The sequence below is a fragment of the Vanellus vanellus genome (genome assembly GCF_965231255.1).
Source record: "Vanellus vanellus genome assembly, chromosome: 14".
Lineage (NCBI taxonomy): Eukaryota > Metazoa > Chordata > Aves > Charadriiformes > Charadriidae > Vanellus > Vanellus vanellus.
Window position 1 is genome coordinate 11,109,440 of NC_138919.1, and position 25,827 is coordinate 11,135,266.

Below are 25,827 nucleotides of genomic sequence, written 5' to 3' on the forward strand. Positions count from 1 at the left end.
ATCTATACTAATGCACGCAGCATGGGAAATAAACAGGAGGAGCTGGAGGCCATTGTACAGCAAGGAAACTATGATATAGTCGCCATCACAGAAACGTGGTGGGAGGACACACACAAGTGGAGTGCTGTAATGGATGGCTACCAACTCTTCAAAAAGGATAGGCAAGGAAGGAGAGGTGGTGGGGTGGCCCTCTATGTTAGGGGCAGTTTTGAATGTCTGGAACTTAACAGTGTGGATGACAACAGTGAGTGTGTATGGATAAAAATTAAGGGGAAGGCCAATAAGGCAGACATCGTGATGGGAGTTTGTTATAGACCTCCTAATCAGGATGTAGAAGCCGATGAAGTATTCTACAAGCAGCTGGCAGAGGTCTCACAATCATCTGCCCTTGTTCTTGTGGGGGACTTCAACTTCCCGGATGTCTGCTGGAAATACAATGCAGCAGAGAGGGAACAGTCATGGAGGTTCCTGGAGTGTGTGGAAGACAACTTCCTAACACAGCTGGTGAAGGAACCAACTAGGGGAAGTGCCCTACTGGACCTACTGTTTGTTAACAGAGAAGGTCTTGTGGAGGATGTAAAGGTTGGAGGTCGCCTTGGGCAGAGTGATCACGAAATGATAGAATTTTCAATTCTTGATCACGTAAGGCGGGGAGCCAGCAGAACTGCCACCTTGGATTTCCGAAGGGCAGACTTTAGCCTGTTTAGGAGCATGGTCGAGAGTGTTCCTTGGGAGGCAGTTTTGAAGAGCAAAGGTGCCCAGGAAGGCTGGGCATACTTCAAGCAGGTGCTCTTAAAAGCGCAGGAGAAGGCCATCCCCTTGTCTCGAAAAACGAGCAGACGGGGAAGACAACCAGCCTGGCTAAATAGAGAACTTTGGCTGGACCTCAGGAAAAAAAGAAAAGTTTACATTCTCTGGAAAAGGGGGTTGGCAACTTATGAGGATTATCAAGATATAACAAAGCTATGTAGGGGGAAAATGAGAAGGGCCAAAGCTCAATCAGAACTCAGCTTGGCCACTGCAGTTAAAGACAACAAGAAAAGGTTCTTTGAATATATCAATAGAAAAAGGAAGACTAGGGAAAACGTAGGCCCACTGGCGAATGAGACAGGTGCCCTAGTGGTGGAGGACGCAGAGAAGGCAGAGTTACTGAATGCCTTCTTTTCTTCGGTCTTCACTGCTAAAGCTGTCCCTCATGAATCCCACACTCTGAATGCAAAGGGGGAGGTCTGGAGAGTGGAAGATTTTCCCTCAGTTGAGGAGGACCGGGTCAGAGACCACTTGGCCAAGCTGGACATTCACAAGTCCATGGGCCCTGATGGCATGCATCCGCGAGTGCTGAGAGAGCTGGCGGATGTTATTGCTAGACCACTCTCCATCGTCTTTGAACGGTCATGGAGAACAGGAGAGGTGCCTGAGGACTGGAGGAAGGCCGACATCACTCCAATCTTCAAAAAAGGCAAGAAGGAGGACCCAGGGAACTACAGACCGGTTAGTCTAACCTCTGTCCCTGGGAAGGTATTGGAGCGACTCATTCTGGATGTCATCTCCAAACACGTTGAGGAACAGGAAGTTATTGGAAGTGGTCAACATGGATTTACCAAGGGTAAATCGTGCTTGACCAATCTGATAGCTTTCTACGATGTTATAACTGGTTGGCTGGATGAGGGGAAAGTCGTGGATGTCATCTACCTTGACTTTAGCAAGGCTTTTGACACTGTCTCCCATGACATCCTCATTAGGAAGCTGAGGAAGTATGGGCTAGATGAGGTGACAGTGAGGTGGATTGAGAGTTGGCTGCGGGACAGAACTCAGAGGGTTGTGATCAGCGGCACAAAGTCTAGTTGGAGGCCTGTAACCAGTGGGGTCCCCCAGGGCTCAATACTTGGTCCTATTTTGTTTAATATATTCATTAATGACCTGGATGAGGGGACAGAGTGTATCCTCAGCAAGTTTGCTGATGATACCAAACTGGGTGGGGTGGCTGACACCCCAGAGGGCTGTGCTGCCATCCAGCGTGACCTGGACAGGCTGGAGAGCTGGGCAGAGAAGAACCTAATGAGGTTCAACAAAACCAAGTGCAAGGTCCTGCATCTGGGGAGGAAGAATGCTAGGCACCAGTACAGGTTAGGGGCTGACCTGCTGGGAGATAGCTTGGAGGAGAAGGATCTGGGGGTTGTGGTAGACAGTAAATTATCCATGGCCCAGCAATGTGCCCTTGTCGCCAAAAAGGCCAATGGAATCCTGGGCTGCATAGGGAAGAGTGTGGCCAGTAGGTCGAGGGAGGTCATTCTCCCCCTCTACTCGGCACTGGTGAGGCCACAACTGGAATACTGTGTCCAGTTTTGGGCTCCCCAGTTCAAGAGGGACAGGGAACTGCTGGAGCGAGTCCAGCAAAGGGCAACTAAGATGATTAAGGGCTTGGAGCATCTCCCTTATGAGGAAAGGCTGAGAGAGCTGGGACTCTTTAGCCTGGAGAAGAGAAGGCTGAGGGGAGACCTTATTATGGCGTACAAGTATCTAAAGGGTGGGCTGAAGGAGGATGGAGCCAGGCTCTTTTCACTGGTTCCAAGTGACAGGACGAGGGGCAATGGGCACAAGTTAGAACACAGGAAGTTCCGTTCAAAAACACGGAAACAGTTCTTTACGGTTCGGGTGACAGAGCACTGGAACAGGCTGCCCAGGGAGGTGGTGGAGTCCCCTTCTCTGGAGATTTTCAAGACCCGCCTGGATGCAGTCCTGAGTAATGTGCTCTAGGCAATCCTGCTTTAGCAGGAGAGTTGGACTAGATGATCTCTAGAGGTCCCTTCCAACTCTGATAATTCTGTGATTCTGTGATTCTGTGAATAGAAGCTAGAATTTATACAGCTGCCTCAAGTCTGAAGGAGGAAGCCTTCAACGTGATCTTTGGAAACTGCTCTACAAATGTAACTTAAGATTTGTGGCATTTGATTTTCTGAGTATGGGATAAAGAGGCCCAACAGACGTAAGTACCCTTCAGGAACGCATCCCTCCTAAAAATGGAAATCTGTTGTGCTATGTAGTCAAAGACATAAGCACAGGAAGGACACAGTTCAACCTCTAAGGATTTAGAGTCTACTTTAGTTAACGACCAGTACTTGATGACATTCTTTACTTTATAAAGGCTCAGCTGTAAATTTTTAAGCTTAATTAAACACTGCAGTTGGATACATTTCAGATTATCTCTCACTTTCACAGAGGTTACAAAGGAACAACTCTTCAATTTCCCGTCTTTGCTCAAGGTAATAGGAGGACACCTGAACATTTCTGACACACCACAAGTCAAAAGATGCCAAGCTTGCCTTAACAAGGGTCATATCCTCATAACGTTGTAACCGCACGCTTTGGCCGCTTAGATTCTTACGAAGAAATCGTTTGTCACTATTCTTCACTTGCAGCTAAATTGCTTAGAAAAAGAGCATGTAGAACAAGTGATACATTCTTTCCCTTGGTTCTTGCCTTCTCTGGGCCTTTGTTTATAGCATAAAGGAAATGAGGAAACATATACCTATAAAACTAGTTATATTTCCTATGAAAATAGCAGTTTCTTGAGTTTCTTGATTTGCATTGTATTTTGTGGCTTTAAATGTACTGTAATATTGCCTACACTTGGGGGGGTGGGGTGGGAGGAAAATGACAGGAAGAGGAAACGTGCAGGTATTTTTAATTAAGTTGTAAAACTAATTTTGCTCTCAAGTAACTTATTTTCTTCCTATGTCCCTCACTGTCTCAGAACACTAATTCCACAGTAAAGGAAGCATGACTCACCACTACTGCTAGACTTAGATGATGCACACACAAATCAAAGTCAGTTGCATTATCACAGCATAATAAACTATTATTTACCAGATGCGTGCAGTAACTGATCACGTGCACGTGGTCAAGCCATCTTAGTTATGAAGTAAGAAAGACAACTCTAGGCTTAATGAAGGCAGCAGAATGCTAGCACTAAGGCTGCCATCAGGATGAGCTATGAAGGCACACGACCTTTACTGCGACTGGGCTGACACACACTGACTTCTTAACTGTGCTAACACGAATCATAGAATCATAGAATCAGTGAGGTTGGAAGGGACCTTTAAGATCATCAAGTCCAACCATTAACCTGCCCCGATAAAAACACCACCACTCCTAAACCATGTCCCTAAGCACCTCATCTGCCCTTTTCTTAAACACCTCCAGGGATGGCGAATCCACCACGTCTCTGGGCAGCTTATTCCAATGTTTAATAACCCTTTCAGTGAAAAAATGCTTCCTAATATCCAATCTAAACCTGCCCTGACATAACTTGAACCCATTTCCTCTTGTCCTATCACTTGTCGCCAGGGAGAATGTCTGATCAAGTACTTACGCATCCTCGATAAACTTGATAAAATAAAGATGGTGCTGGTTTATCCTATCTTCATTCATTGTGATCAACATACACCCTATGCAAATATTCAGTCTTAAATACATCATGGACTCTGGACACAGTGACATCGTGGCCAACATTTCTAGCCTTTTACGCTTCAAAAGGAAACTATGATTTATGGCTCTGAGCCTAGAAGGGTGAATATAAATATTCTATAATTGATAAATGCAATTAATCTTTGATGTATCTCCTATTTCAATCTCCAGAACAAACAGCAAGCTTTGCTATTAATTTTGCAGTGCCACAAACTTGAACAACATTTACAGACAAATTTTATCATACAGCTAGGCCTTTGCTCTGTACCGTCACCTCACTAGGTACACTGCAGTTTAGTACCAGTAACAGAGACCTGATGTATGTAGAACAGCAGCAGTATAACCCTAAAGTGTGAGCTCAGTAAGTTTTAAGGAGAGGTGAAAAGATTCTTGATGTTTTTTGGCTGAAAAGCTGCTCAAAAGTATATGGATTTGGTACGGATGTAATAACATCGGAAAGCTAATCAACCAGCTAGAGAAAGCATATAAAGCAGCAAGTACGACTATGGCTGCAGGCACTGAGACAGCCTAGTTAATCCAACTCTCATGACCCTATGAGAAAAACAGACATAGGAGAAGACCATTTGGGTATGTTAAATAGCAATAAATTTGCAGAATATAAATGAGAACAGTTGAACTGAAGGGATGAAATTCAGGTGAGGCAGAAGCTTATGGCTGAGAATGATGCAGATGCAGGGGATGCAGAGGACTGCACGGAGGAGAGATTATTTTGGCAAAGATGACTGAGGTAAGGGGTAAACAGCAAATATAACTGAGGAAAAGGGGTCCACAGCATATTGGATGATGAAACGTTACATAGCTGAAGATTCATGGAAGGACATGCAAGGAGTAATGGAAATATGAGTAAACATGAAAAAGTGGTAACATAACCAATGTCATTAACCAAGTAGAGCATCAAAGTTTAAATGGTGCAAGTAACATATCTGAAACGTGGATCAAGCTATTTCAAGACTTGTATGCACAGAAATAGTCAAGAAAGGCAGTTTACTATCATTTTCCATAACAGGAATTCAGATACATTAATTTTACTAGTGCAACAGAAGAAATGATAAAGAAAACCCTCTTAAAGATTAATCAAGACTGAAAGAAAATAAATTTATGTCATTAAAAAAAAGGGCAGTAGGAGAATGAGTAAAGATGAGTTTTCCTTCTGGCAATTAGATGATACTGAACAGAGCACAAAAGACTAGTAATGGTTAGGAACAAGCAGTAAGAGCTGAAAGTAAAAGTTGCTGGTGTAAATGCAGCTCCTAAAGAAGGTACATAGGACTGGGAAGAGGATGAGTGAATTTGTTGCTACAATGCATATGAAGACTCTGAATCTTACTTAAGGCACTTCACAGCTCTGATGCAATACAGAAAAAATGGGTATGCCAAGAAAGCCAATCTAGGACTTGGCAGAACAACACAACAAAAAGAAAGATAAGAGGTGAGGGCAAGCGTGGAGAAACACATAGTACTAATTGAAATTAAAAATTAAAATCAAGGGAAAAACTCTACCACGTTGGGTAAACTGCATTGTGGACGTTAAGTACATTTAGATGATACAACTGGTAAAGTATAAAGCAAAGGGAACTGCAAAGAGAGACTGAAGAAAAACAGTACTATCGAAGATCAGGTGAAGGGACTGACAAAAGTATAATGTTAGATGCTTCAAACCAGAAGGCAGAACATGGAGGTAAAGAAACATAGACGTAGAAGCTCTTCACGGAAACTGAACTCACACTTACCAAAAAAGGCTGAAGAGTAGATTATTTCCTGACTGACACGTTAAGAAAAGATACAGCAGAGGAATGCCTGATGACAGTCCAAGTGACAAGGCAACTTAGATGAGGACATAAGAATGCAGTATAGGTGAGATAAGAAGGTCTATATTTAAAACAGTTATACAGCCTCCCTCACTATCAACCTGGATCATACCAAATCATAATGGATTCATTCTTCCAATAACACAGACAGGGCAATAGTACTACCACATTCTAGAAACAGGGACCTAAGCAACTTGCTCACAAAGAGGAATTTTATCATAAAGCAGAGAACTGAGTTTAGGTCTCTCAAGTACTAAATAATTTTTTTTCCTCTAGAAACAAATAAAACAGTAGGATACGCTCCCAGCATACTATAACAGGATATCAGAGAATCATCAAATGGTTTGGGTTGGAAGGGACCTTAAAGATCATCTAGTTCCAACCCCCCCTGCCATGGGCAGGGACACCTTCCACTAGACCATATGTGAAAGAAGTTTTGGAAGATGAATAGGGAGATCTTGTTTTGAAGACACAAAGAAAGAGAGGCATAGAAAGCCTTATTTCATCATGATAAAAAACACTAAAATTAAGTTTATTGGGGCCAGTGTCTGACAGTGATGTGAGCGAAGACAAAAAAGGGGACAGAAGGACAAATAGGTTATGAAAACAGAGAGAAATACAAATCATTAATGTAAATAAGTTGCTGGGATACGGAAAATGAGGGGAGGGAGGAAAACAGACTGACAAATACTAAAATTAAGCAGTTTACAGCAGATGGAGAAGGTGAAAGCAAGTAAGTAACAAAACTCAGGAATTAAACATGGAAAAACAGGAGACCAACCTACTAATGGAAAATCAGGAACTGAATAACCAGAAAAATTAATAATGGTAGTGCATCAACCAATGCTGCAGGTAAGAAGCCAAGTGAAAGAAAGACAGAACATCTTGCCAGACATCAGAAGAAAAGGTGGCTATTTGCAATAAAACTTCAAGTAGAAAGTACAGAGACAGGAGCAGGGTCAACTTTTCCATTTTAACACTTGAATAGTAGTACAGGCAGAGACTCATTGAGCACTGAATGGAAAACGTACACAATGTTCACCAAGCTCCTAATGACTAACAGAAAAATGCATGTATATGGAAGAAGATTCCCCATTACTGGAAGGCATATTAGAATAGTTAGTGCTTTCAGCTGTACCTTAATTATTCATGAAAGGCTAAGAAGCTTCTGGGAGAAAGATGCTTTTATGGGCCTCTCCTGAAAGCTTCAGAACCTTAGCAACAACAAAATTAGCTTCCTAAACAGGAACAAAAAGGCAGAGCCTCTCTCAGAACCTTTCATATACAGAAGCAGACTTCTGCAGTGGGAACCTAAGATAAAACGTAGGCATATCGGTATCTTTATTCTCAATCTACGGGATAGCAATATGAAGCTACATGAAAGAAACCCAGGAGTTTTAACAACTGCACTATTTATTGGCACTTTTATGCTTTTATCTGGTTTCTAACCAAACAGTATAGATCAACAGTGCTGGAAAGCTAGAAGTGAAAATTCTAGGAAGAAATCTGTAGGTACTTATGACTCTGCACTGCAAATGAGGTAAGAAAAACGCAAGTCAGTGACATCTCTCTTATTCTCTCCTATCTTTATATATTATTTTGCAACAAATATAAAACCTAAAAAAAGGATCTATTCCAACTAATACTAAAAGGAAGATAATAAAAGCTCTGCAATATATCTTTCTCCTTCTTCCCCCCCATCCTCAACTGATAAAATTTGCTAATATAAACTACAATTATCACCCTTGTAATCGAACACCTCTCTACTACCAAACACACTACATGTACTGCACCATTGTAAAAAGCTTAAAGTATAAAGCATGTTCAGGTTGGACATCAATTCATTCCTAATGTTAACAAATTAGGGCAGAGAAGAGGGCTGGAATCACGCAAGAACTTCCATGAATTAAACCTTTCCTATAGAAAAGAGAGACATATGTAAATTAAGCTGTCCTGTAGCTGTATATTTGATTAACAATGATGTTCCTCACTGTAGCATTCAAAATACTGCATCTAAAGACAAAAAACAAGAGCAGAAAACACAAATAATACATAGTTAAATCTGGTGCCAAGGGCAGACATTCCATTTAGGCTTACAGTACCAGTTAAATATTACTACCTGACATTTACTATAGTTGTGTTTGTTTTTTCTCTTTTGCTGAAGTACAAAGAAATAAAAAACAGACCTTTAAGAAGTAAAATAAACATTGTATATTGGCACAGTGATTATTATTAGTAACTTTTCCAGAATTATTTACACTTACATTTCCAGACTGCCCACTGCTATTTGTAATGCTGTTTGTGGAGTTAAGACTGCTGCTCCATTCATTTGCAATTCCTATGCTGTCTGTTGAAAACAGGTGAGCGCCTGGCTTTGATTGACAACCAGTTTGCAGTATGACTACATTCATGGTGTCCTCTGTTGAAGGAATCCCCAACAAATTACACACAGATGTGATAGTTAGCTGTGTGAATTTAACAATTACATACCTAGTACCATACACAGCACCTGTCACATGGAAACACCAATCACACACAAGAAATCTCTCTCTTTTTCTTTAAATATAAGCATAAAGGCAAGGTAAGAATAATATAATTCACCATTATGTATTTGTGGCTACTAACAAATTTGATACTTGTATTTAATTGCTCCATCAAAAATTGGTGGGAGGTAGATTGAAATTCATATATTTGAAGTATGCTAGATTTTGCTTTATTTTCCAGAATCTCTATCACACCAGGGGTTAAAGATAACATTTTTAGAACTTCTGACTGGAAAGGTAAGAATGGCATCATAATTATAGGGTTGTTTGTTTTCTTTTTCCAGTCTAGAACCAACTGACTTAATCATAAAATAATTTGAAGAGAATATAGGACTTGTACTATTTAACTTAAAAAGGAACAATAACCTTTTAGAAAGTTCATTATTAACTTTTAAGTAAATTGTAACCAATGACTCGCTAATTTCCATACCAGAAAATTCAGCTCGAGGTGACTGAACAACTACTTTGCAATTCCCCAAAGGCTACTTTGTTAAACTATTAAACATCTCAGATATTTGATTATTTAAATGTGCAAAATATTAAGGAGATTGAGACTTCTACATTTAGAGGCAAATGATGAGTTAACAAAAAATGGTTACTTTAGTAAGCAATTACAGTTAGTAACATTCCTCACCTCATAATCCATGCACACAAGACATCAAATTAAGGAAGTCAGGACTGAAAATAAAATCTCTTAATAAATTCTACAGGTACAGCAAAATTTTTTTTCATCTCTAGCCACTACTGCATTTCTGAAGGGGTAACGATAAACAACAGTTAAAAATCAAATGTAACCATTTCTCTCCACTAGAAACAATAAGCAGCTCAGATAGTGAAAGTACAAGCCATAGTAGGAAACAAAATGTGTATGAGATATGTAGACACCGCTCTTCAGTGGAGATAGCATAGCTGAGGATTGTTTCTAATGATGTGGGCTTTTTCCATCTAGCATTTGATTTATCACAACTCCGTGGCTTTCTTACTATATGGTCCAATGCCTTACCAAATATTTCCATTATTGTGTAAATTACAAAAATAGGGATGTGGCTCACAAAAGAGACATTAAAAAGCTATTAGTAAGTACCACTATACACACAAGTCCGGTCCAGTCACACACAAAAAAAACAACAAACAAACAAACAGAAAAAAACAACATAGGGATTGCAAAAATGATGTCACTTGACCTCTGCTGTTCCTCCTACAGAATGGTAGTGCAAAGAGCAGCTGGGAAGACAGAAACAGATGTGCTGACTTTTTGTAAGTTACTCTCACTTTCACTACATATCCTCTTATTGTATAGCTGCTTGCCCAGAGCAAGTCCAGTCAACCCTCACACTGTCATATGAACAGCACTTTCTGATCCATGCTGTCTCTTAAATCTTCATTAGCTTTTTTCCCTAACATGACATAATCGTCCAATATTCTATAAATGAGTGTAAGTAGTCACACCACCCTAAAAGGGCGGTATAAGACTGCTTTCCAAACATTGCAAAGAGAAATAATCTCTCTTTTCTCTTTCCAAGGTATTTAGGGAGAACAGCATGATTAGTTTTTGCTATTCTGTTTATCGATAGTAAGTCAAACAGACACATTACATTCAGGATGTGTGCTTCTACATCATTCTGATTTCTTCCAAGAGTGAACATCATAGTTTGTGGCCAGCTGCACAAAAGGTACAAATCCTACAGTGTAAGCCTCCCCTAGTCTAACCATATTTTTCTCCAAGACCTACAGCTGTTGTAGGAGGTTGCAACTGACAGAAAAGCAAGCGTCTCATGTGGTGGCCTATCTCATGGGGATCACTGAAGCTCATCGAGATGAGCATAGAGCCTTCAGAAAGAACTTCAGCTATCTAATGCCAGTGCAGTGGTGCTTCAGGGATTATGTTATCAGTAGCCTAGGATGTTCTGTAGAAATAGGGTTGTACTCTTTATGAGATACAACTTTTTCAGGCGTATAGCCTCCTTAGAATTTGCACAAACAAGGGTTGGGCTTTATGAATATAAGAGTTAGCATGGTCAGGCTAGGTCTGGCCTGGGGAATCCCATCTTTCATGAAGCCAGAAGTAACTTTTTTCATTATTGCAATCTTGGCACCAATAGAAGAGAACAGTCTTGGACGAACAATCTGAAAGCAAATGCCTTCAGTAACAGATGCTGTTATACAGGAGATGTGTTCTTTGAAGTGTTTCCAAATTCTTGCCAGCAGAATTTCAGTCTGTGTTTCTGTTTCAAAAAAATATATCTCTTTATTGTTAAGGTGTCAGTTGTCGTCAGGCAGTCAGTGGACAAATGACACAGAGAGGTGCTCGTTATTTTAAGAGAGTCCGTTACTGAGGTGTCCCAACATACCCTAGCTACTCTCTGTGTTGCAAAGGGTGTCAGGGAGATGTCAGATCCCACTACTTCTCTACCTTTCAGGATCAGGTACCCTCCCTCCCGTCATCACAAAGTGTCTTTGGGACTATACTGGACTGAGGGCTTCAGCCAGTGGGGGAAAAAAACAATGAGTGACATTTATAAGACAATGCTGTCTGCAGCCACAGCTGCAAGGGAAAAGTAGTCTTGGAGGAATAGTAATATTCCTCGTGATCTTCACAAAGGAGAGAGAAAAGGGGAAAAAATGGTCAGCTGGTTCTGAGGAAGTCATTGAGGGAAGACCAGGAACGCTATTATAGAGAACATGTGCTTCCACTAATTATTTTGCATAGAATGGTAAAAATTGCTGAGATACATGTATGAATGGTGGGAAATCTTCCTTTACATGTTCCACACAGCTAGGTCTTCACTGAAGTCAGGTGCAGAACACCCATAATTTGTGATTCAAAGAGATCCACAAAGCAAGAGTTTCATACTTTTCATACTGATGACAAGATCCACAGGTCTGAAACCATTTTCTCCCCTTTCCCTAATACAGAGGAACAGAAATAATTTTATTCTATGGACATAGGAGGAAGAATGTCAGAGGTGCTGAACTAAGCGTAAAGCTCTTGCCAACAGCAGAAAGGCACCCTTGCTGATAGTAACCAAACATCTAACTTCCGATGGACAATTCAGACTACCAGGGACTGGGGGTGGGTATTGCTCCAAGATTTCAAGTTAATTTGTCAAGATTTCCTCTTACACAGTCTTCATTCCAGATGATGCAAGCCAAAGAGGTCCAGAGCATGCTGATTGAGCCACGTAAGTCTCTTCTGATGGACATAAAATTCTGTCTAATGCAACTACATGGAGAAAATTAAGCTGCTGCTACTCAGTTAGCATTTCTAACATGTTCAAAGTCTCAGGAATTCTCTCAGACTTCTGGAGATTTTTAAAGAGTCCAAGAATACATCCTACAGAGCAGAAGAAAGGACAGGGCTGGGTGGAAGGATTAGCAACAGATTAGAAAGATATCCCTTGAGGAGAATAACATTAGCAAATTGTTAAGTTTGGACCTTCCTTCAGCTCTCTTTATCTTTAGCCTGCACAACGCTTTACTTTTCCTTAGAGATGGAAATCGTGTTTATTGTCAATGATAGCTTCTGTGAGAATTATTCCTCTCATAGGAATCAAGCATCAACTGGACTGTTAAAGAGATGAAGACACACAGAAGTAGATCGTGTTGGGGTCTCAAAAGAACTCCAGTCTCCAAGGGCTCTGCCGAGTTTATCCTGTACACTCTCCAGGCTGGAGAGGCAAGAAGGGAGGCAGCGTTCAGTTGGAAACAGCACAAAAGCAAAGGTAGCAAGCTACTTTTGATGTGAATAAACTGTGAATACTGACTTCATTGCCCTAATGTTTTGAAGAATTGCTCGGTTTTGGAATAAGGAGCTTGCAATAAATACAGGAAGTTATTTATCTTTCCTCTTCTATGAGTAACAAAACCATGGAAAAGTAAAATCGATTGTCCCACAGAAGTTAAAAGACAAGTTGACCATACGACAGATTCTCAGAAACAAGAGCTGTGGGCAGCAAGAATGACTCTATTCACTGAAAGTCTTTTGGGTAAGCAAGTGACACAATACACTGTTGTACAGAACATCACATTTGCCTAAACAGGTTAGACAGAGGAGACTGCCGTTACTTATCATCATAGAATCATAAGATAAATATTACTGAATTGCAGAAATTTGGAGCTTCCCAAAATAGGTAGGGTCTCTCATCCCTCTTTCCAGCTCTAGAAGCAGATGACAAAAAGTAAGATAGGAGCAGACCTTTTTTTTTCTTCTTTTTAAAGTATAAATATGAGGTTTTACTGATTACATAATCAAGCAAAACCTACATAATCAAAAAAGAAAAGATTTTTCATCTATAAGAAACCAGTTACGTAGAAATGCTTCAAGTTCTGCCTTGCATCACAACTGAAAAGGCGGCATGAATAGTTGTTGCAGCAACTGCACACTTCACGTTCTGGAGTGCAGGAAGAGAGTAGGGGTAACCTAAGTTGATACTACTATTAAAAGAATCTGATGACGCCTACCCATAATTAATTTGTGTAGACGCATACCAAAGAATTGAATGCTCTCTTGGAAAAAACGGTCCTTTTTCCCTTTTTGTGTATATAATAGTTTGAGTGCAGTGAAGATGTAAGTGGAGGAAAGAAGACAGCTGACATAATTTTCTTGGTGTTCTTTTTCAGTTTAGCTAAGGCCCTAGTTCTGCAAATACTTGCAGGGATGTTTAACTTTTGCCTGAGAAGTTTACTACTGGTTTCAATAGGACAGCTAATATATTTTAAAACGTCAAGCGTGTGTCTAGAAAATTGCCAAATCAAGCTCAAAAAGTTACAAGGACAACCTGCATTTGTAAAGAAAAGCACCTCCTGTTTTACTGCTGATGCAAATTTGATGCAAATGCAGCAATCTCCCATAGCAATGTACAGTATTAGAAAATGTGGAATGAATTTCTAAAAACAAGTGACATCAAATGCCATTTATCCATTAAAATTAATGACGTTAAGTTAATTCTGTTACTGATGCTTAGAAATGATAGTTCACTATGAACACTGATACAAAATAACAGTTCTTTTACTTACTTTCAACATGTGCAAACGCACAAAATGGACCACGTGGGCAGTAACCTGTTTGGCGCATGTCATTGCACTTTGTAGATTTATATATCTAAACAAAACAGAAGGGTGGTTAACCTAAACACATTTGTTACATAATGACAAAATACTTAGAAAATTTTAAAACCTTTAAATGAAAAATCCTGAATATTTGCTAACAATATGTATTAGTTTTCTCAGAAAATCCAGTTCTTATGATAATTTCTAAAAATCAAATAGAAGAGCAGAATTTTAAGAAAAGCAAATATTTGAGACAAGAATCTTAACCCTCTTCTGTATAATTCTGTATTCTTCTGTATAATAATAAATAGTAAGTAACAAGAATATTTTAGAAAAACAGTGTTTAAACTGCTTTGGTTTTCCATGTTGTATAGAAACAAGCCAAACATCGGGAATAAAATGTTCAGTCATTTACACCACTTTTAAGAAATCTTTCAGGATATAGTAGAGCAGCTCACGCAGCTGAAAAAAAAATTGATATGCTTTTTTCAACACAGTTCCTTTGTTAGGACACCTCTAATATTTGAATCACCCTAACATTCAAATGTCTTTCTCTAACCTGACTGGGGCGCGTGAGAACTGAAGTAATACTGACTGCTCATGACACCAATGTTTATGTAAGTTGCTAGTAAGATCCAGATTCAGTTTATTGCTCTATCAGGATCTTGACGATCTTTGGATCTCACAAGGCTGGGAGGAGGGGCTGACATACTATCATATTCGAACAATATTAAGAACCTATTTAAAAGCACATAGATTCTTCAGAAAAATAATTCTGGTGATTTGCAAGTCTGTGGCAAATAGCAGAGGGATTTTTTTGGTTCCCCCAATCTTGGTACTGCGTTCTTTGGCCTTCAGTGCCAGTTGAGTGACTCATGGCTCAATAAGTAATAATTCTTAGTTCAGAATGCCACTTCTTTGGCACTTTGGCATATGCTGTGTAAAAAAATGTCTACCTTGAACCCCCACCTTAGAGCAAAGATGAAAAAATGAAAATATGCATTAAAAAGAATCAACAACTAGTTCTATAAGCTCTTTATTTTAGACCTATTTTAAGCATCTTAGATGAATTTCCCTCTAATAAGTGATTTTGAATTGAGGCTGAAAATGTAGTTGCTATATTCACTACTAGTTCATGCATAACTCAAAGATCATCCAAGAAACTATAGTAAAATGCAAAATCACAAAATTATTACTGATGCTTATCACTCTACAAATAATTTATTTTCTCTTGAACACTGAAAAAGCAACACAACATCCATGCTGTAGACAAGTATTCACCCAAATGACACACTTAAACAAAACAGTGGGACTGTTCTTTCCATCACTTTCACTAGGAGCTATCACAGATACTGCAAAAAACGAAGGAGTCATTTGTGGACACCACACCCCAACTAGTAAATGAAGCTGGGCTCATCTCCTCTCTTTCCTGTTCTCTGTGTATTGGTTAAATATGCTGTATACATGATGCTAACGCTGCAGAAGAAAAAAATAAGAGCTGACTTCCAAATGGTTTCAACAAAAGACGTAATTGGAAGTTTGGTCTTAGTTTGAGGTTGTAGCCAAAAAATAGCCTTCCTGATCCTATGAGCTACCCAGATGGTGTGGAATGCCTTGTGGTAAATGCTACAGATACAAGAAGTGATAATATAGATAATACCAAAATACTATCGGGGCAGAGCTTGCACCTCAAAGACTGATTCTGGAGATGGCCACATCGTCTACACATATGGATATTATAAGACAGAGAGCAAACTCAGAGGACTAAATCATTACAGAAGACTAACTTTCCAGCTATAGAAAAGAACACGGTTGCTATCTATTAACAGTAGAATCAAGATATTCCTGAACGTGATAACCAAAAGATTTCTTCAAAAAATATTCATTGAGCCAAGAGGCAATGACAATATTCTTTATTTGAATTTGGTAAAGAACAAGTACCTGAAAACATCCAAAAAGAGAAGATAATGTTGGATAAATTGAGTATTAATTCAAATTAAAGGACATAAAAAGGTAAGGCTGAACTAATGTTATTGACATGAAATAAGCAGACTGAGAGATGAAGGCAGCTGATTACCACCATTAAATAAACTGAATTTCATTATGAACCGAATGTGTGCTTTGAATTCTCAGGTCAGAGGTACAAAAGCTGTATGGAATTTCCATTCTAACCACACAACTGGATGAAAGTCAGAGTTGAAGCAAAGGAGGGAAAAGATCACAGGGTATGATGATGAATAAAACTCCTCTTTCAGTGCAGGCACGTTGCTAGTTTCTGTGAAATTAAATACTAGACCTACCAAACTGCCTTGATTATCAGTAGGAACTATGTTCAACACTACAACAAAGGCAGCACAGCTAATAGAAACAAGCAAAGATTGAGGTGACTACAGATGACGTGGAAGCAAATCACCATCAGTTGAGGAACAGGAAATTAATTAGGTAATCGCTACATCAGAATTTTTTAAAACGTGGCAAATAAGACAGATGCAGTTAGCAAGTACTTTTAATAAAGCCATCAAGTCAGAAGTAGCACATATAACTGAGGTATATTAAGTATAGCTCGCATATGTTTGAAAAGAGCAAAAATAGCTGATTCAGGCCACTGCACGTCCACTAATTATTCTGTCTGTCACCAGACAAAACAGACAGAAAGAAATGGGATAAATGGGAAAAAATTAAAACTACGTTTGGCAAAGGCACATCATGGTAGACCCACCATATAACTTTGATAAATCAAAGGTCCTTCTCTAAAATAGAAATGTGGTCATTCTAGTAAGGACTTCAATTAAGGATGTGGTAAGATTAAGAAAGATAATGAAAAACATGACTCTTACTAATGTTACATACCTGTGTTAAACTGACTAATGGAGAGATGACAATGGATAGTATGAAAGAGGAAGGCAACAGACAAAATTAGTAGCAGAACTCAAGGCTCAGCCTTGTGACTTATTTTAGCCCTTTCATTCATAGCTTTGTCGTAAATAAAAGCAGGAAGACATCTCTACTACAAAAAAAAAAAAAAAAGTCTGGAATACGATACAGAAGAAATTAGATGATCTGAAATAAATCTGGACTGTAAAATCTCCAGTAATCAGGACAGCGAAATTCTGGAGCAGCATCTCAAGAGTAGAGATAGCTGACACCTATTAATATAAAGATGTAGCTGGTCAACTTATGATAGGGAATGTATGACATGAGGCTTGCAACAGTAAGTTGCAAGTTACTGGGGTCAATATTCTAAGAATTCCTTTCCCGGTATGGGCTTGAGATGCCTTCAATAATCTTCATAATTGGAAGAGAAATTAGCAATTGCTTGAATGGTCTTTACTTATACCTTACTAAGTATTGAGCTTTCTAGTGCAAGAGATTACGTCCTGCTGTGAATTCTTCATGTTAATTCAAAGGTCCCAAAATGAAAACAGATATCCAATGTTGTACAAGCAGCTTCTAGCATAACATGTCTTTTCAGTATCGTGTTTGTTTCCATTAACTGGCACATAAGAATTAAATCTCAGCAGATTGCATGGCACTGCTCTCTTCCCTAGCATTTCACTGTTACGCTTAAGCATCCAACAGTTACGATGACTTTGCCTACAGAGGAATCTACAATTGCCTTGTTTATCTGGAGTGTCTGACTAGGAAAGTTTTCTTCTCTTTCCACATCCTCCCGACCTATTCCGTTTCTCTTAATTATTTGCAATAAAGCTCTTTTAATGTCGTGGTTTAGGCTGGGTTCACCACTAAATTGAAGACACATGCTCTCTTTAACCTCTCTCTCCTGCCTCAGAAGAGAAGGGAGAGAGAATAAGGGAGAGAGACTTATGGGTTGAAAACTAAAACTACTTTAATGAAGTATTAATAATAAAAATAAAATATAATAATATCAATAAGAAAATAATGAAATACATACAATATACACAAAACCAGTATTGAGCTCCCAGGATGACAATCACGTCATCAGGAGGCACTGGGGAAGTCCCAGACTGGACTCAGCAATGAACAGGAACTGGATTCTGGACCTGGATTCAGGAATGTAGGGATTTGGATCAAAGGCAGATCAAAGAGAGCTGGCCCTTTGATCCCTCAGCTTTTATACTGAGCATGAGGCAGATGGGATGGAATACCCTGTTGGTCAGTTTTGGGTCACCTGTCCTGTCCACTCCTCCCGGCAGGTGCGACCCCTCTACGCTTTTCTGCTTCTGATCCTCCAACTTGGCACATAACAAAGTTAGCTGACCTTGGTTATTACAGCAATAAGTATAAACAAGAGCCTCTTTGCATACCATCCCTTGGTATTAATTATAAACATCAGGCTTTATCTGCTAGAAGCAGACACTGTCTGAATAATACACCATTCATTTCAGTCAGTTAGAAGAGGCTTAAGTGAAAGGTAAAATCACCAAAAATTGGTTCTGCTCTACCTCAAACCAGGTCATTTAACTATACTTAAAACAGAAATTTGTCCCAAGTTATTGAGTAGTAATAATTACTGTGACTTCAATACTAATCCAAGAAGTTAGGTAAAAAAGAGAACACATTTATTTATGCCCAAATCCAGAGAATATAAATTAATTTTTCATAAGCAGTACAATCAAAATGCCTATCAGTGAAAATCACAGCAGCACAAATAACTATTTCTTAGCAAATTTTGATTTGCTTAAGGAAATACTTCAACAACTGGAAGTGTTAAATGAAATGTCACATGTTTTTTCATAAATAATATCTTTAATTGATAATCTAACCCATAGTAAATTTGAAATTGCTAAAAATAGGTAGAAACATAGTTCTTACCTCAGGATGAAACTGCTGCTCTGTACGAGAATGACAATATTGACAGCTATCCCCACTTTCACACCTTGAAGGTTCACCCCATTCATCTGCATGTTTGACATTGGGGCAAGGAGTGGACCTAGAAAAAAGTGATGTACAGAGCATGTTTGTATCTACTTCTTAGCAGAAGTCTTAAAGAATTTCCCACTAAATCTCAGAATCTTAAGATTCTGGAACCTATAAAGGTGCAAATTCTGAGACACTAACTTTTTGGAAATTCTTTGACAGAAAGATGAGCTAGTAGGATTCTACGTCTCCTGTCTAATGACATTTATTCACAGTTCTGAGACTGTCAAGCAAAGCCCACCAATTCTAAACCTTGTATCACTGCACAAAAAAAAAAACACCAAAAAAAATGAAGAAACCACAGTGTATGAGAATGATGTAAAATGAGTGATGTAATGACGAAGAGTAAGAAAGGTGATGCATTAAATTTTGGTCCTAAAAATATTGCTCAGAAAAGGAAAATTATAAAACAAAACCAGAAAAAAACCCAGAAATTATAACTGATCTTTTCACAACAAAAGAAGGTTTGATGTAGTGATTCAATTTTTGCTAATTATATAATTGTTTTCATTCTTCACGTCAAAGAAGGATATTTCCATTACAGCTTCATAGTTTTTGTCTTTAGAACTGTCTGATCATTCTGAACAGATGGTTTTTTTCCCCCAAAAAAATTTAGCTAGGCTTTTGGGAAAGATGTGGTTTTGTTCCATTAAGAATATCCAATTGCATTATAGAAGAACCCAAACAGATCAATCCATTAACAACTGTCTGACTGACCAAAAAGTCTATTCTTAATATGTATTTATGTACCTGTATTTGAATTTTCTGGGATTTCGTCTTCTATCTCGACTATTGTGGTAGTGTGGACATGCATAACCCTGGCGGCAGAGTCTGGGTGGCTTGGTACATTGTTCTGTCTTGTAGCCAGCTAATACAAAATTTGTGTCTGTAAACAGGTCAATAATTAAGAGAAATAAACAACTAATTTTTGCATTCAGAGTGTCTTTAGTGAGCTTAGGTATCACACTGCTTTTTGTAAAAAAATTATGATTCACAGACCACTCCATTCTTATGAACTTGGACTGAGTCCTGCATTTTTTAAAATAGAAGTCTAACACATTTACATGCAAAGCAATCTTCATTGCTTTTATATTCAATAGCAGTATCACAATAAAGTACACAAAACAAGCACTAGCAATCTATGGGTAGAGAAACTATCCCAAAATTCTCATTATATACATTTAACATTTTGAAAATGAATACCTGAAAATACATTATTCGTTTTAGTATGACAAACACTAAAAACTTATACAATTTTATATCCAGATTTCTCTTAAGTTTAGTGTTGGCAGTCCTTATTTCACCAAAACTGCTTTCATGTTAAGGCGTGTTAAGGCTGTCCAGTAAAATCTTCCTGGACAAATTCTAGAGCCTCTTCTCTACCTTTGCCTCTGTGTCTACATCTTTGGTTCCAGGAAGGAGAAACTAGGAGATGACAAACAAGGTTCTGTCTAGAAACAGAAAAATTCAGAAAAACAATGGAGCAAGTAAATAAATTAGAAGGTACAATTTAGCTAACGGCAAGCATGGGTTTGTGAGGAGTAAATCATGTCAAACCAATTTAACTTCTTCCTAAGGTGGGAGAACGGATGTAGGTAAAACAGAAGCAGTCAATGTCAGGTATCTTGACTTCAGCAAACCTTTTAGCCTGAGATGTTCTCAAAAACGAACTGCACAATACTACAAGACTCCTGTAGGATTTGTGGAAAACTAGCTAAAGAAACATTCTCAAAGAGTCATTAATGATGTAGTTTCAAATAGCAAAGATTATTAATCAGAGTATCACAAGGAGTCTATTCTTTGTTCAGTCCTTTTCAATAGTTTCATTAAAGACTTAGAACAACAAGGCTGAAATCACTAGTTGGATGATTTTCAATCCCCAGAAACTATGTGCAATCTTACCATATTTACAGGGATTGACAGAAACCATACAACAATATATAACACAGACCTGTGCCAGGAGTTGCAAGGAACGCAATAAAAGTGCTTGTAGTTGGCCAATTTTGCTGTTTTTTTATGTCAAAAATCCAATATTTTTTGATCTAGAGCTGACAATTAAGCTTTACACATTATTAGTACTTAAATGGTTGGAACTCACCCTATCATAGATTTGAAAAATATAGAGGGGACAAGTATCATAGAATTATCTCCCCTTGAATTCTTTAGAGGCAGAACTTCATGTGACCTCTTCCTGTGTTACTTTCCCCACAAGAATTTTGTGGAAGTAATTGTACCGGGCAATCTTCTCTAAACTAAAATTTGGGCAAGAGTGCTAACAATATCCAATTAATACTAACATCTTTGGCTATATAATAAACAATTCTAAACCAAGAGCATCAGAACCAAATTTGAAAGCCTTAAGAAAACAAGGGCAATTGGATTTACATTAAGAGATCTAATATAATGCTTTCAAGACATTCTTGTATTTTAATATTCTGCTCCAATTTTCTGCTTAATATTCTGCTTCATTCCTGTTAGTCAAGCTCAGCAAAGAAAAACGGTCCATTAACTAGTCTATTAAGGACTCAAAAAATGAAGATTCTAATCATTACTACTACTAAGCACAAGACAGAGCTCCTACTGACTTTTAAGAACATTTATTCAATTGACACAGATTAGCAACACTTGTATCAAGTAAACTGAAAAAGACCTATCAAACGTTTTCAAAACAAAACATTTTCAAAATGCAGCCTGAATATAAATGTGACAGACAGTAAAAATTGTTCACAAATATCCGTATTACTTTGTGTTAAGCAATTCTTTAGTCTGTTAAAAAAGGCTTTTGCACTTCTCCCAGCTGAAGACCCAGGATCAACAAATTGGATCAAACACCAATAAAGAAATAGAAAAAGGAGACAGGGTAACATTACCCTGCCATCTTGGATCTTCACTAAGGATCTTCTCAATCATTGCCTGGCTTGCTAAAATTCCTGGTTGCAGATCTGGAATGCCTTCACCACATCCTAGCTGCCCATTCTGTAAGGTTTCCTGTGCCTGAAGTTCTCTGGAATGGGGAAAAGAAAATAACACTGCTAAACTGTATAGATACAGTAACCCTATCTGTCGCAGGTATAATCCTGTCCAAGTCTATCAAAATTCTGTCATTTAATCCAGCTCTTAACAAGCCTAAATTGTAAAAAAAATAAATTGACTGTATTTCAAACCATTACTTGCGCTGAAGCTGACAAACAATCATAAGGAATAACCATGCCATACAAATCAAAGAGAACACATGGAGGAATGCTGGCATTACGTACGCCGACAACGTTTGTACCAGCAATGCCCATCTGTATCTCTGTATGCTGGTGTGCTGACATTTTGAATATACTATTAATTTCTGATATTCCACTGCCACATAGGACATGGTAGAACTAAAAAAGATAGAAAGGGCAATAAGTGTCATCAGAAATACAGAACTCCTCTATGAGGGAGAATCAAATACCATAGGACTCTTTGTCTTGGAAAAGTTATGACTGAAGGAAGGTACAAAATATAGCTATTGAATACTACATGATATAAAAGTAGCCAAAATACTTTTGGCCCCCTGTAAGATTTTGCAAAAACAGATTGTCAAGACATTCAGGAGACCTAGTAACAAACAACAATCATATGAGGAAATGGAACCTCTTCTGGAAGAATTTACAACTGCTTTGCAAGTAAGCAACCACAAGCTTACTGAAAAATCAGAATGACTACTACCAAACTAAAAGGTATGCTATTAGTGGTATGAAACCTCTACCAAAAATATGAGACAATCTTATGAAACCATAATTATATTAGGCAAACTTTGAAGCAATGGAGAAGCAAGGTGACGAACCAAATACCGGAGGTGGATCTATAGTACTCTGTGAGAATCAAAGGCCTCTACCTTCAATTGGCACTGCTTTCTCTAGACACAAATATTCAAGAAGCTTACCCCCTATACCAAAATACTTCTACTCAGGATCTCTGAAAAGACGTTTGAAAGGTGTAGTGGTTTACAATGTAACTAATTATGATATCATTTACATATCATTTCAAGAACTTCCCACACACCGAGTATCCTCCAAGAAAGAAAATCTCAAAGGGAAAGGAAGACAAGACAGAGCCAAAGCCAGGTCTAAAACCTTTCAAACACTTAAGATATTGCTTTTACAGGTTCAGAAAAGGTGCAGGCAATGAGAAGGAAAAGAGAGAGTTCCTAGAGAGTGCTTTTTTTTTTTTTAAGGTGGATGTGTAGAAGAGCAAGGCTGTTAAGGGGAATAAAGTTAACGTCTACATCAGTGACTGTACTGTTATTTCTCTGCTTTTCACTTAAAATAAAGAAACCCTAATATCTGTGTCCATTGTAGAGCAAAAAGACCATCAAAGAAAAAATAAGACCTGATTTTTCATAATTCCTTACAAATGCTGGATGCCTGAAATCAGGAGAAGCAATGACACAAGACTGTTTTTCACAAACACTGAAGTAGTTTGAGGCAGCCTGCTTGCAGGTTCAAGCTGTTACACATAGATTCCTACTACAAATGTCTTCAGCCCCTGCTGACGCTCTGTACACAGCCAGTCACCAACAAACAATCACCTAACACATTAAAAGACATCTAGAGAATGGAGCTCGGTTTCAGTCTTGCTATATATTGTTTCCTCATTCTAATACAATACAAAAGATTACAAAGATACTAAGCATTCTGTATTCGGACTGATGTGGCATCGTGCTGCGTATGCTAAAGGAGGAAAGTTAAAAAGAAGAAAAAGAAAATGGACAGATGTCTTGCCGAAGAAGCATCAGCTACCTAATTGAAGAAAGTCTTCTGGAAAGAAAAGCTATATGTAACTAAACAGTATGTGACCAGGCAATGCAGCAGTGAATTCTGTGGAAAAATATGAATTTAAATAACTACAAAATTACTGAAAAGGCACTAACTTTACTAAAATCATTGTGAAGGGAGAGCTATCATCTCCCAACAGATGGTTCAGAATCAGGGATAACAAAGGTAAGAATGTAAGATAGCAGCCATACCAGCTCAGATCAAAGGTTCATCTAGCCTGGAATCCTGTCTCCAAGAGTGGCCAAGAGCAGATGCCTAGGGAAGAGTATAAGAATAGAGAAAGCGTATAGGGATACTTCCCCAGAATGCTCTTCCAGTGTCCAGTAAGAGATACTTGTGACCCTCCAAGGCTTCAAAGCTTTCTAGGAATTCTTATCCTTTTCTATTGGCTATATACAGACCACTTTCTATAGCAAGAGTTCCATAATACCTCCCAACAACAAGCTTATCTCCCAGCTCTGGCCACAGATAAAACTCATACCTACCACTGCCCTGATTCACAAAGCACCTTCTTTTGACAGTAACTTGATTATACATTAGACAGGCCGAAAAAAATATTGATATCTTATACATGAAAAAATACAATATAATTTGAAAAAATGCAACATCAGTAAGCAAAATGTCAAACATACAAGCCGAGAACCTGAGAGATGGCTTAACAAAATCATAAATCTGTGAATGTAAAAACCACATGCAAATTTACAAGGCATAGATGACAAAAGGCAGAGTATCTGGTCTTTTATCAGTCATAAGAATTACACATATGGCTTTTGAAATTGCAAGTTACAAAACCGTAGTATTTGTATTTCCCAGTGTGCTTCTATCTGCTCTCGTGATGCACAGTGAATTGTATTCTTGTGTTAACAGTTACAGAAAGAAGTATATTTTTCATGCAAAGCATACTGCATTTTCTGGTACGTGGTGATAACAATACATGGTATTTCCTGCTAATTAGGACGAAGAATTTGAAACAAGAATACCTTATATCATATACTGGTGGTCTAAGGTCATGTGGACCATGAGCAAAGGCACAGTGAATTCCATTCTTCACACAGTGACCCCGGGCATCTGTTTCATGAATGCATGTTCCAGTCTTGTAATATCTGAGATGATACTTCCTTTCTGTATCCCCTGTTGTTCGATGCAGGTAAGGGCAACTACATAATAGAAAGAGGAAAGTTAGAGCATTGCTTTAAGTTTTGTTTTTAATAATTTAATTCTGAATTATGTTCTATCTTTTATTAACTTATAACAAGTAACTTTGCAGGATTCTTCAAAGTAAAATTGTCCCAAACAAACCACCATCACAAATCAGCTTCAAAATAAAAAAACATTAATCTATTTCTTAGTCTCTACTAAAGCTATTAGAATTTATAGCAGGCTGGCTCACAAAGATACTATTAATAAATCTAGTAAGCACCCCTCTAAGCAACAACATCATCTCAGCTAAGGAATGACATCTTCCACACTGATACAAGCTCAAATCATTTATTTTTTTTAATGTTATCGTCATCTAAAATCAAGGGGTACTTAAAGCACACTGATTTTTTTTTCTGCCTGGTCTTTATAGACATGGAACTTACTGAACAATCTCAGGGGAAAACTAAAATGACTCTTCTATTGAAAGGAAGACAAAAATTTTTACATCAGCAATACATCTTTGTACAGATACTAACCATTTATCAGACATAACTATATGAGTTACAGTCTATACTTTAAAATGGCTAGCATCATGTATGGATTCCAACTACTAATAGTAAACAAATTTTTAAAAACCCACAAAAATATATACACAGGGATGTCTGTTTTCTCCCAGTTTATTTCAATTAACTTTGGTCTCTGCTGTTTTTGAAAAAATATTTATCTCCAAAAACTACTCTCCCCTGTCCCAAAATAAAAAGAAACTGCACCAAAAAGCTTAGACAGTGAGACAGAACCACAAATGAAAAATCCCACAGAAATATTTCACTTTGAATGGAGGGAGAATGGTGAAGCAGTAAGCAGACTTTAACACTCCTATGAATATTTGCTGGCTTAAGCTTTATTTACTATATTCTAAAAAGGTTATTTAGAAACTAGACTAAACAAATGTAATTGTTTGCAAACAATTACAAGTCTGGTATTTATATCTTTACATCAAAATCATACATTTTTTCCTGCTGTGCTAAACACCTGCAGCTTGTGCTGATTTCCAGGAACTGACACTGTTTATGATTTCTGAGAATCAACTTG

At 38.2% G+C, this 25,827-nt stretch overlaps 1 protein-coding gene across 1 annotated transcript in view; it reads right to left on the reverse strand.

The window, feature by feature from the left end:
* UNKL (unk like zinc finger) overlaps window positions 1-25,827 on the reverse strand; it is a gene marked incomplete at its 5' end in the record, with an annotated part of 56,601 nt that overhangs the window by 23,522 nt on the left and 7,252 nt on the right. Inside the window, 6 exons of the mRNA XM_082490455.1 lie at window positions 8,561-8,715; window positions 13,856-13,940; window positions 18,683-18,800; window positions 19,538-19,673; window positions 21,658-21,791; window positions 24,576-24,752. Coding sequence (XP_082346581.1) covers window positions 8,561-8,715; window positions 13,856-13,940; window positions 18,683-18,800; window positions 19,538-19,673; window positions 21,658-21,791; window positions 24,576-24,752 — 805 coding nt within the window. The remainder of the gene's footprint in view (window positions 1-8,560; window positions 8,716-13,855; window positions 13,941-18,682; window positions 18,801-19,537; window positions 19,674-21,657; window positions 21,792-24,575; window positions 24,753-25,827) is intronic.